The sequence below is a fragment of the Varroa destructor genome, unplaced genomic scaffold (assembly GCF_002443255.2).
Source record: "Varroa destructor unplaced genomic scaffold, Vdes_3.0 BEIS01000007.1, whole genome shotgun sequence".
Classification (NCBI taxonomy): Eukaryota; Metazoa; Arthropoda; class Arachnida; order Mesostigmata; family Varroidae; genus Varroa; species Varroa destructor.
In genome coordinates, this window is record NW_019211460.1 from 16,668,862 (window position 1) to 16,681,311 (window position 12,450).

The 12,450-nt window shown below is 40.4% G+C and overlaps 1 protein-coding gene across 2 annotated transcripts; it reads left to right on the forward strand.

Annotated features, from left to right (window-relative positions):
* The first annotated feature begins 586 nt into the window (after positions 1–586).
* On the forward strand, positions 587–8,428 carry LOC111254272 (ribonuclease DdI-like). Of its 2 annotated transcripts, none has more exons than XM_022814923.2 (4): positions 587–729; positions 1,385–1,604; positions 2,025–2,519; positions 8,278–8,428. In XM_022814923.2, exons 2-4 carry the CDS (start codon positions 1,385–1,387, stop codon positions 8,331–8,333), a joined length of 771 nt encoding a protein of 256 aa, XP_022670658.1. In that variant the 5' UTR covers positions 587–729; the 3' UTR covers positions 8,334–8,428. The 2 variants fall into 2 exon arrangements, with proteins under 2 accessions (XP_022670658.1, XP_022670657.1); XM_022814922.2 differs by lacking the exon at positions 8,278–8,428 and adding an exon at positions 7,720–8,018.
* Positions 8,429–12,450: the final 4,022 nt, after the last annotated feature.

A 12,450-nucleotide genomic window follows, 5' to 3' on the forward strand; every position in this document is an offset into this window, starting at 1 on the left:
ACATATACTATTGTAAAGGGATGTCTTGAAATGATCAAACGTTTAATTTCAATATGATAAAAAAAAATAAAATCCTAATTGCAAGAAGCAAATTAAGCGGTTAATGCGCTATCCGATTGGTTGGGTAACATAAAGTTCTGTCACCTCGAACCTCACTCCTTAATTTTCAAGTTCGCAAAGTACAAATACTTGTATGCTATATCTTTTCGTTTAATCGCATATATCGTACAATATTTATGGATAACGGGACCTCACTCAGTAACCCCTGGCTTGTCAGACTATGCCAGAGCTTTGTATTGTGTTGGCCAAGATTCTAGAAGTTGACATTTAAGAAGAAGACGAAACACGGTACCATAGCTGACTCACACATTTAAGGCGTGGCTACATTATTTTCGTAACCTGACGAAACTCTGTGAAGTCTTCTTATCTAGTCGACTAAAATGTTTGTTTCTTTACTTTCTGTTCAAATTAATTGTAACGTCTGTTTTTTCTCCTTGTCTGAAGTTATGAGGACAAAGTGTATGATACAAATAGTATTCAACCTGGGGTCCCTTCGTTATTAAAATCAAATAAAGAAGTTACGAAATTGGGCTACAATGGTTAGCGTCGTTCAAGAAGCTAGCTGTTAAGTAAAAGTTGCCAATTTCGCAGAGTAAGTGTTGCGGTAAACGCTTTAACAGCATTTTTTTCGGGCTCGTGTCCCAACGAATAACAGATACTTCGCTTCGGGTAAGTATGAGAGATGTATTTTCTAAGCAAGGCAATAATCAGTTTAACAGCGAGCGGCTAACCTATCCAAGCAAGGTTCCATTATTGTCAGGCCTCTAGGTTCCTACCTATGCATATGCACGCAAAACAGGAGTACTCCTTCGATAATATTGAATTTCACTTTTTTTTAGTTTTTTCTTGCTCGACCCACTTAGTTGTTGTTCTTTTCCATTGGGCGATCGAACGGGTACCACCGGAGACGCAGATCTTGCAAACTCAATAGCCCAAACAGTCAATAATCTCATTCAGCCATTATAGAAGGAAGTGCGGGATCAAAATAAGACTAGAAGACTGGAACACAAAACTTAACTACTCGAGCTTTAGAAGATAATGAAAAAAGCAAACTATCAAAAAAATTTAATTTGGCATTTTCCTAATAATGAGTTCTCTAGACTTTAATTTTGCCTAACCGTTAGAGTATATATAGTTGCTCAATCACGTACCCTTACGGGGATTATTAAGGCTTATCTTTAGCGACACTTCAAACTCTGGCTGTGTTTCGACCGTCAAGCGGTCTTTTCACAGGCCAAATCGAAATTTCACTAACGATAGCTATTCAAATCTGCAACTAAACCAAAGTTCTTACCATTTTTTTATAAATTTATTTCGGTTACAGATGAGATTAGCAATGATTGCGGCTCTTGTTGGAACTTTACTTGTTACGGAGGCTTATGGCTGGAATAGTATCAGTTATGCAGGTGTACTTCACGACAATTTCTGGCTTAGTCTGCACAATAGAGCTGCAGTATGTCACTCACCTGAAACAAATTGCCATAAGTTAGAGAATCCCCGTCAAGCCATTCTCTGGACAGTACGTGGCTTATGGCCAATGAGAGGTATATATAGCGTGATCCGACAATGATCATGGACAAAACGTAGAAACCTGATAGCAAACCTTAACCCAGGCTTTTAAAGAGTTAGCTATCAAATAGCATTCAAAGTTTAGCATATATGTAAGACTGTTTATCTCATCAAGATATTGACACAAAATATCCACTTGTGCGCATTGTTACCATGATATGAAAACATGGTATATGCACAAAGTACATAAGTAGGTGTTTTTGAATCTTTCTTTTTTTGAAAAACCGGAACCGTAATCGTAAAAAACCGTAAAAAAAACGTAATCGCTTATTTGAAATCAAGTAAATAAAGCTTTGGCAAAATATTGTGACACGAAGCAGGGTACGTGGAGATTTACTGTGATAACAACAGGCATCTATACTATTAATGCATACATATGCGTTATGCGTCCGCAGGGCATAGAAATTTTACGTTTACGAGCCCCAACGACACATTCCACATCGACGAAATCAAGTGTATCCGTGACGACCTCAATCGCTTCTGGCCGAGTCACAACAGCAGTAACGAAGTCTTGTGGGCGGACGAGTTCATGGAATATGGAACATATGCAATCTATCAGGGTACAAAGGTCACAAACGCGCTCGAATACTTCAACGTTACCCTGCAGCTGTATAAACATTTTGACATTTCTAAATGGCTAACAACTGGGCACATTTCGCCCAGTAATAAGAAACCGATTTCCAGAAGAGATATCCAAAATGCCGTTTCCCTACGTTATAGTAGTAGTTTCTACTTATATTGCCAAGGTCAAAAAAATGGCATAGATATACTTTGGGAGATTCGGTTATGTTTTGATAGTAACCTTCAGCCGGCATCAAATTGTATCCCACCGGAGATGACCTGCCACACTTGGGGTGTCTGGTACCTGGAGGATTCGCTCATCAGCAAAGGTACCCCTAGCACGACGTTTGTAGTAGCAGTTACAATGATAGCTTTATTCATGTCAAGAAACTAGATTCGACAAATGAATTTAAGTAATTTGCAGTTTTAGCGTTTCAAATTAATACTCTTATATAGTTTCAGCTCAGGGAACAAGGTGTGTATGTAACATATTGTTTCGGTCTCCATTTCAAAAGAGTAGCCTAAACGTTTGCTACTGGACGACACACTTAGAAACCAAAAAAAAAATACACACATATATAAAATGTTATTAGAATAATACAATTTACACTTCCCTCTTATTAGATGCCTCCACCACCGAGCCATATTGAAAGTAAGATTAGGAGAAACACTAAGTTCAAGTCATGACACTGAAATTACAAAACAGATAATTTAGTATAAGTTACTAAAGTCGAACGATGCTGATTTGTCAGTTCGTTTTAGTTCTGATGTCCTTTTGATCACTGTTCAAAATTTTAGTAAAGATGATTCCACAGATCCGATTTTTTGAGAAGGCTGAATAGATTTCTTTTGGTCAATTGTTATTATCGATTTGGCCCAGTTCTCTCCTAGCTCTTATTGTAGTAGTGTAGATGCAGTGCAGCCCGTTTTAATAGCACAATAATAAACAAATTTGCATAGTAAGCACCGTACTAGCATCGTCTACTCTTTACTGCCAATTCTAGGCTGTCTTCTGCAAACGCTGTAAGATCAAGCCAATTTGAAACGAAGTACTCCAAACCATTGCTGCAAAATAACTGGAATCAGATTGTTTTACGGTGTTTTCTGTCGCTTACTTTCGTTAAATTAACCTACCCGTTAAGAAATCGTATAGCTATCGACCTTTTTTTTACGTGTTCACGTAAGCAGGTAAGTTTTACGAAGTGATCGATATACGAGGGTTCTGCGACCTTTGATCCATTTGCTGCATTAGTCGTGATTAGTTCTCTAGCGTCAAGCTGATTTAGCCGTATTCTATAACACGATTAAAATTGTAGCATACAATATCTACACACGTACGTAGTAACGGTAATGATAAGAATGGTCGTGCGATTCCAATGCCACGTCTGAATGGAGTATTAAGTAGGGGAACACGTCCTTGATTATACGTTAGTAACGCTAAATAAATGAATTGTAGGCTGCCAATAAGTTGGTGAAGGGCCTATTAAACATACTGTGGTATATAATTTTAAGTTAACGTAAGATTTTTAGTTTTATTAGCGTATAATAGAAGATGTAGGTGTTCATTTTTATCCTATAGGATTTTATAACTGACTTAAGTTTTTTGCAGATACAACTAGCCGTCTCAGCACTCAATTAGTATCAAAGACCAATGCAAATGATTACGACTACAGGCCTACCCTTGAATCCGTCAAACATTAACTAATCTTTTTTATATAGTTGCACCAACATCTTCGATAGGACAGCAGTAGGTTTACACCATATTAGGACCACTGCAAGGCTTCTACGAAAGCCTAACTTATCAGTTATTTATCACTGTGGCATAACAGCATTAAGGGTATTACATTAAATCGTATATCGTAACTCATTCCATGATATTCTGCTTCAAAAAGCCTTCAGCGAGAAGCTTTCCCTCAGTAAAATTATTTAGGCTGAATTTAATAGATATCCTTTCTACAGTTAATAGCAAACTAATCTGCCCCAGCCCTATCGCTCGTCAATACGCTTTCATTGAGCGTTGACTCGAGCAACCAGAACGCTAAGCATGTTCGGCTTATTGTATGTGCACGTGTGGGTGTTCTTTGCGAATCCTTTTCATGACTTGTAATGGGAGCAGTCAACAGCTAGCTGGCGTTTCTTCGTTTACTCAATTGCAGGCATCCTGACCCAGGTAGAAGCGGACCACGTAACGCTGTCCACAATTTAGTTTTACCCCCACTCCTACTCATCATTGGGATAGAGATTTTAATTGCAAGGGGTCTTCAGCCCCTGGCCTTACACCTACTGATGGTAGGATATAATTTATCCTTCCGATAGGTCCTCTTGCTCAGTCGCCTAGTTTTCGCACCATTAATAGATCAAGAAGGTGACGAGAGCCGGGTCCAGGAGTAAGACCGCGGAGGATCGGTAGGCTAACCTAAGACCGAAGTCTGATCCAGGGGTCCTGCTGAGCTGGAGTGCGGCAGGTTTTTCCACTCATTCTACCGAGCTTCTTCTATAGCACATAGCACAGGTCGTCTTTCACCTACTGCTCTATTAGAATCGAGATGCTAGTAGGGTCGGGCTGCCTAAGCGGTAAGCAATCTACCAACCCGAACCGCTGAGATGGGCTGAAAGTGCGAGGTGCCCCAATAACTTCCCGTTGTGTTGGTTTTAGTAGAAATGCTCGTACGCGACTCCTCTTTTCTGGGTAGGACTAATTGTCTTCCGGGTCATCCGCTCGTTTCGGACCCGATTATTCCCCTTCTTTTTTTACCCCTTTGCCCTATTAAGCCTGTATTCTCCCCACAGTTATTTTTCTTGCCTCTGTATCCCTCCCCAAGGAATCGCACACTCTCAGCGCAGCCACTCCATATGCATACCCCGTCCTGACTGGCTATGTGCAGACATGGGCAGGCCCCTAGGAACCCAGACCAAGCGATTTACAGCATGACGGCAAAGCGTTGCTAACGGTCTTCTGCGGGCTGTACGTTATGCTAATACCACAAGCAGCATTACCAGAGTTCTCGGCGTCTCGTCCTGATTAACTCCTATTGGTCAGACGCCTGTCTCGGACAATTATACTCTTTGAGTATTGTTATTATTATTATGCAATGCCTTCAATCTGACAAGCAGTCAATCCTCTATCCAGTACCCCGTGGAGTATAAAAGAAAATGCGAAAAATAATGGTATATCATGTAACGAACCTAGATCTTGCGTATTCATAATGAATGCGGATAGTGCGGAGCCGCGGGTCGTACCCTCGCTGGCGTGAATATAAATGAGGTTGAGTGAATAGAAGAGCTGTAAATTTCTTCATTTTATGAGCAGTCAATGTCATAACGGGTCAATATTTGAAAAAAATGGCCGATTAGCAAATGTTTTGCTGCCACTGCCTGCGGTTACGTGTAGAAACTAATATTGCTTTATGTGCCAAGCTCCGTGACAAGGAATATAATGGATATATCATGAATATTAAGCGGAAGCTTTTCTCGCAGCAAAAAAAAACACAGGGAACTCATTCTCTCTGTGATAAATATACAGTGGACAGTAACATCTTTCACGACGATGTATAGAGTATTTATCCGAGTCCAAATTTCATACAATGGACCGTTGCTCCTGTAATAAAAGTAGGTGTTCAAACTGGAAGGAAGCCCAACTTCTTTGAACTTGGTAGTTAGTTGAAGTATAGAAAATTGCATTAACTTTACTAATATATCGAAAAAGTTTTTTTTTTTTTGAAACAATACAAGTTGTTTATTTATTTTCACACGTTTCTATCGGGTTATCTCTCCTTTCCTTTCCTTTTGCGTGTTATTCTTATCTTCCTTTGTTGTGGCAAAGTTTTTGTCTATCAAGCAACACAGTGACAAGTTACGTCACTGAAAGGCCAAAGAAAGCGAAGAGCTTTTTTTTCGCGGTATTTTTCTTCATGACGGTCAAGTCCGTCCGGAACTAGCCGGAGCGGGAAATTGGTCTTTACCCTCACACGAAGCTTGGGATGGCGATCAAACACTTAATGCCCCTATAAGTTCCAATAGAGAAGCGATGACTTCATGATGACGGCTAGGCGGCCCGCGGGAACGTAAAAAACCTACTGCCTTTGGGACATTTTTTCTCTCAAAAAGCATGTTCACAAGCCGTGTAAGTAGTCGACGGGTTTTAAAATACTTCCTGCATTTCCGACAGGCGAGTAGGTTGGTGCTGTGTGCTCCGGATAGGGCAGATGAAGGTTTTGTAGAAATTTTTATGTTGGCTAGGAGTTCGCTTGAGACAAATACACAGTGCCTTTGCGCAATTGTTCCTGCTGTCGGTGTGAATGATTAAAAAAGGACGACCACATTTAAAAAACCGATTCTTTTTTTAGCAAGTTAGTTTTTTGGCAAATTTTACTGACTTGGCCAATGCAGGCTGGCCTCCTCGAGAAAATTTAATATGGCTCATCTTTATAAAAGTTATTTGCATACAAAAACAACGTTCTATGATAAATGAACAAGTGAGTGGTAATAGTTGGCAACAAAATTTCTGAGCTTATTAAGTTTCGCAGTGATACAAGTATTGACAATGCGAACTTATTTGCTAAAAACTGATTTCTCGCTTATTAATTTTACCAAAATCATTGAGTGTTCCAAGAGCCGTAATTATCTCAAAGATAGTTACGTTTGAAATAGATTATTATCATTACAGGTTTCTTTCATTTCGTTGATCTTAGTCGTCGGCCCCTTTCACTAGTCTTACAAGTTCATTTGTACGTAATAATAGGCAACTTCCGAAAATATTTAGTAAAAGTCTAGGCTTGGAAACGTAAAACTGCAACGAGTCTCTGACCAGTTAACGCAAACTCTGATTAATAATACTTAAGCTTTCATTTAGCGAAGTATTCCGGATTGATGCCCACTTTAGCATAGTCGTTTAGTTCTCAAATACATTATTTATAATTACTTAACCTCGAACTAGAGAACTAATTCTGTTAGCCATTCAAGCCGCATTATTGCGATCGTTACTCTTATGTAACCACTTTACTGAGCAAAACCTTGTCTAATAACCACAAATAGGTAATCCTTGTCCCCTTTTTTGGCTTAGATGCCACTCCTGTCGCTGCTAAATGCCTCCGACATCAACGAGCCCTTCTCTGCGATGTAAGCACCGGTAGGTACTAGTTGTCGTTCAGTAAGCTTCTCCGTATTCTTCGTTGTCCACTCGGTGCCCTATAGTCGAGCAGGTACACCCAATCCTCTCGAGGACTAGAAAATTACGTCCACCGGTCGTGTCGCACAAGAGTCGACAATGTAGAATAGCCGTAATATATCACCACCTTTTAGTTTGCTGACGTATTGGTAGCAGATCTGGTGGAAGCTTTTTTTATTTAGAGGCTTACCTTTCGTTACTCCGTAGGTGAGAGGCGCTATGGCTCGAGGGCAAATTGCCTGGGGCATTTTGATTGTCATTTCGAATAGCAGCTGCTACTGTTAAAACCAGTGCATAATGGCTATTTTGTGCAGGCATGTCACCTGGTACTCCATTCATAACCTGTCCCACAATATTTATAGGTTCTCTTTGTCGTACTTCTGTTCCGAGTGCCGTCCGTCTACGCTCCCCAATCCACAGTATCTTCACAGTCGTGCTTTCACGGCGGAGTAGCTCATTGGGACGACCATTCGATTCAAGGTGCTAGTCGGATGGTGCTAGTGCAAAAAAAATAGAACTAGTAGGCACGAAAAACTCAATTAGTTTTTTTTATCCATTGGAAGCTAGACTTTTTAGAAGACCACTTGTTGACGCAAGAATCCGTGTACTAGGGATGAGCACCAGGAGCACTTATATTGAACTTACGCTGTGAAAGTCGAGCAACAGGTTAAATAGGCTGCGGTGGTCACCAAGGAGGCTTCGCAGGAGGTGATCACAATTTTATTGCATTAACATTTTAAACGTATGGTAATAAACGGATATATTACCACAAATTGCCTATAAATATTTTACTGTGGATTAACGTGCTATATGAGCAAGTATTCTGCACGTTTTGTCGCAAAACCAAATATTCCGATGTAAGAAATAGGTGCAAAGAAAGGAAATGTGTAGACATTCTAACTTAATACATTTTTGTCTAGGCAAGGAACGTTTCTTTTGGATGGAACGTGGAAATACCCCACACAGGAATGAGTAACTTAACTTAGGATCTTTTGTTTGACAATACACGATACGAACAGGACAAAGGATGTCACAGTTATCCGTTTAAGTTTGTACATGTCCTCGACTACGGAACATCAAAGAAAATCAGTGTAAAAGGGCCAGAGGATACAATTTGCAAAGTCCATTGCAAGATTTTCACTCAACAAGAGAAGCTCTTCAGCTGAATTCGAGTGGTATTTTCTTTGTAAGCCCTTTCTTACATTATAGTCTTTATTGTGCCACAAGCACTAGGTGAGTACGCGCTCTGATTTTACTCATTTTAGGTCATGCGGCGCTATTTGTTCACGAAGCGAAGCGCACAGCCCTAGAGGTAGATCGATGTTTGCCTTACTACAAATCGCCCTTTGCAGTGCTGACGATGTTCCTGCGATGTCGACTGGATTTGTCTTTTGTCTTAGAAGCTGCTCTATGGACTATTCTATATGGCTGAAAGACATGTTTGTCTGATCGCTCTGTTACTGGATTAAGCTTATTATCTGGATTTAGGCAGGCATACATGGATAAACAGAGCAGCTGTAAATAACAACCAGAAACTAATCAAAGGATAATCGAAAAATATCACTCCCTTTTCTGAGAAATAGCGTGAGGTGCTCACTCCGTTCGACTTCACTTTAGCAAAATTATCTGCGTCACCCTCTATATAGCTATGATGTTTATACAACGGAATACGACGTGGTAACTCAGGCATGATATATTGATATATATATATATACATCTCTTCTTCCTGCATAGTCATATATATAATGTTTAGTCGTATGCAAAACACTAACATGAAGCTATCTCATAAATAGTGTCGGCGGTAAAAAACGCAATCACCAGTGAACTGCCACCGTATATGAACCGGGTTGCTAAAACTAGAACCAACTGCTTAATTGAAAAAGCTCTAGTTGACGTAAAGATTGGACGAGGCTGGAACTGTGCCAGTCTACAGTAGACAACAAAGTTGTATGCCAAATAAAGTATTAGCGAATACGAAAAATCGTTAGAAGCTGTGCGCATGATAGAAAAGTCCAGGAAGAAGAGGCACTAGAGAAGCGGCCCAGTCAGCCGGCTGCCTAAAACGTGTACCAAGGCAGCGGCGTCCGAGAAACATTGCCCAGTCCGCGTGACATTGTACGGAATGCAAAGGTCGCTGACGGGGTTAGGCCTTGGTCAAACATCTTCGAACTCCATTGATGTTTAAGCATACTCATTATGATAGACATAGATATTCTTTTGCACTAGCTCACCTTTCGTCGCTTGAAGAAACTCAGCAGCCTAAGAGTAAAGATAACTAGCAACTTAGAAACGATCGGATGTATTGTGCCAGGTCAGTTGTGTTGATAGCTATAGTTCTACTTGTGTTTTGCTACAAAAAGTAACAGAAAACTTAATTGTAGGCTGTAGATGCTAACTGCTTGCGAGCTTTGTACTATTATCGATTAGGTACTTGGAGTAAGACCCTAAAAAAGCCGAGCTAATAATTGCTCATCGCGTGTAAATAAAAGTCCCTGTAACGATTTCCTTTACACACGATTTTAACTAAGTAGCTGATAATAACATACTACAGCCTCGCAAACAATGTCAAAATTACTCGGAAAAAATTGTTGAAAAAAATCCTGAGATACTAATTGGCTTCGAGAGAAACAAATGAAATAATCTGTTACTCGAAAGCTGTTTTTTTCAACTTAAAAAAATGTTCATTCATTTTAAAATACGTTTTTTCGTTTTTTTTTTTATAGTTTTTTCGTGTGTAGAGCCTAACTTCCGAAAACGTAATGTCTAAAGGGTGTACTACAATTCTGTCCTGGTAAACCGATCTAGTCTAATTCCCTTTGGAAGAGAAATCTCACTCAACTCCAATGACCTTCGGGTCAAGAATAAAGCGCCGGAAGGAAAGACAACATCTCCGGTAGACCAGTAAATACCTGAAATTCTGAAAGATAGTTGCAGAAAGGTCTGTTAAGTGAGTTTCGTCAGCAATCTGCCTTCCGGTATTATACTGCATGATGCACTGTAGAAGTCGATATTACCATGAGTTCATTTTATCGTGGCCGACGCTCTCAGCAGAATTTTCCGTTACAACCTTCTTCCAGAAGCTCGACCATATACTCAAGTCGCTCTTTTCTGTTTATGGAGTGAAAGGAAAAAAAATTCGTGATTAGAGAAAATCAGATCAAGGTCAAGTCGCTTTTATACAAAAACCAAGCAAATCAGCAGGAAGCAAGCAAACACAGTTAAAATATCTGAAAGAAGTGGAGTGGTAACACAAAGAGATGCGAAGTTGCCACAGATTCGTTAGGTTGATGGGCAGGCGTCGTTTTTGTTATTTAATACTTACAATTATGGTAAACGGCAGATAGAGCAGCGGAAGGAGCCCGTGGGCCTCTCGTCGTGTAAGTACCCTCTGCGAAGCTCTATCAATACGCCACCGCATGAGCCGGCGGCAGCCGTTTGAATAACAGACGGGAATAAAATAATCTGCTTACTTGAGTAACACCGAGGATAAATGCTACTGTTCCTGTAGCAACTACCGCGCTAGAAGAGTTTCGCTTTTGCCGGGCGTCGTTCGGTTGCTTTTTCTTACACTATGGCTAAGGGCAGGAATCAAAGCGGAAGCCAATAACAGAACGGAATTATAGGGTCGAACGGCAGACGTAGTTCTTAAAAAGCCCAAGAACGCGACAAAAATGGGCCAATTTTAAAGTAAGATCAATGTATGCATTACCATAGTAGACCGTGGCACACACCTAGTGTGGTATCGCCTCACAGTATCGCCAGTGCACATGTGGCCCGTGAAATCCGTAAATAGTATAGCATTACCTATTAAAGGTTTAAGGTTAAAGACGCAACGCCTGTTGCACGACGAAAGATTTTTCAATATCGCTCGACCCCTGAAAGCCCTTAGAAAAAGAGAATGAATGAACGAGGAAATCAGCCAGTAAATCTAGTATACGATAATGGTGTAAGATCGGTATTGCACTTATACCCCTCGCAGCTCAAAGCATTGAAGTCTAATATATAAAACGAAAAAAACATGTTCGAGTGGTATGCCATCATTGTCCGCCATCGTCTGCGTTCAAGTGGATTACTATTATTTTGAAAAATGACTAGATCGATCACGATACAACACGATATCTTCACACGGTATTTCGTATCTGTGGGCGAAAATTCTTTCCGCGGCTCACACGAGCGTCGTTGTACGTTACAGTTTTTCGATGTTCACTAGATGATACAAAGCATCATTTCTTTTTCCGCAAGTAAATAATGTTATTCCTTATCGCCCACCGTGAAAATGCTGGATTAACAATATTGAGTCGTAAACTAATGCTATGGCTAACAGCGATAAGAGGCCCCGAGGTGTTTCCGTGAAGACACTCAAACACTTCGGGGCCTCTTGCGCAACCTGTTGAAATAGAACTTCGTTGTGTCTTGGAGCATGTTTCGTCACAGGGCAGTGACGTGCCCTGCCCTAGGTAAGGCGATCTGCGAGACGTTGATGAATCAGAGTACCAACTTATCGAAGCACACGGTCTTTGCTCTTTAAACGTCTGATTGTACTACAGGACACACGTCTTACCAGTATCGCACCGTGACAAAATGAGGTGATGCAATTGATACGTCTAGTGCATTATACAGAAACAATAAATATTAACGGCGCGTCGTTTCAGTATTGTTTGTTCAATCCACCCTTCTCCGTATTACTTTCCCTATTTCACTATCAAATTTAGATTCTACCATAATCTTCATTATTTAAAAAAAAACAAATAAAGTTTACCAGAATTAAAATTGCACGGCTAACACGTGGCAGAATTTGAAAAATAACTCGTTCAGAGAAAATTGCATTTCCTGCTGCATCTGCCCCCAACGCCGCAATCTAGGGGCAATCAATAAACGCAGAGACACGCACAAATGACAACTTTGCCTCCCAGGTGAAAATTATTTAAGTATCATTAGCAGTAAAATCCTGTCAAGGTTAGAGCGGTTTATATCTGTTCGTGTTGTCACTATCGAAGCTGTGGCTGAAACTTTCTTCCTATTGACGTTCCTATTGACGCTGGCACCCCGCCTGTACAACTGTTTTTGGGAGCGGTTGCACGGTATATCTTATT

Excerpts from the sequence above, each read along its gene's own strand:
- LOC111254272 (XM_022814922.2), top strand. The coding sequence starts at position 1,385 with ATGAGATTAGCAATGATTGCGGCTCTTGTTGGAACTTTACTTGTTACG. Across the intron at positions 1,605-2,024 it reads TGGCTTATGGCCAATGAGAG|GGCATAGAAATTTTACGTTT; the intron begins GTATATATAGCG and ends ATGCGTCCGCAG. Across the intron at positions 2,520-7,719 it reads GGATTCGCTCATCAGCAAAG|GTTCTCTTTGTCGTACTTCT; the intron begins GTACCCCTAGCA and ends CAATATTTATAG.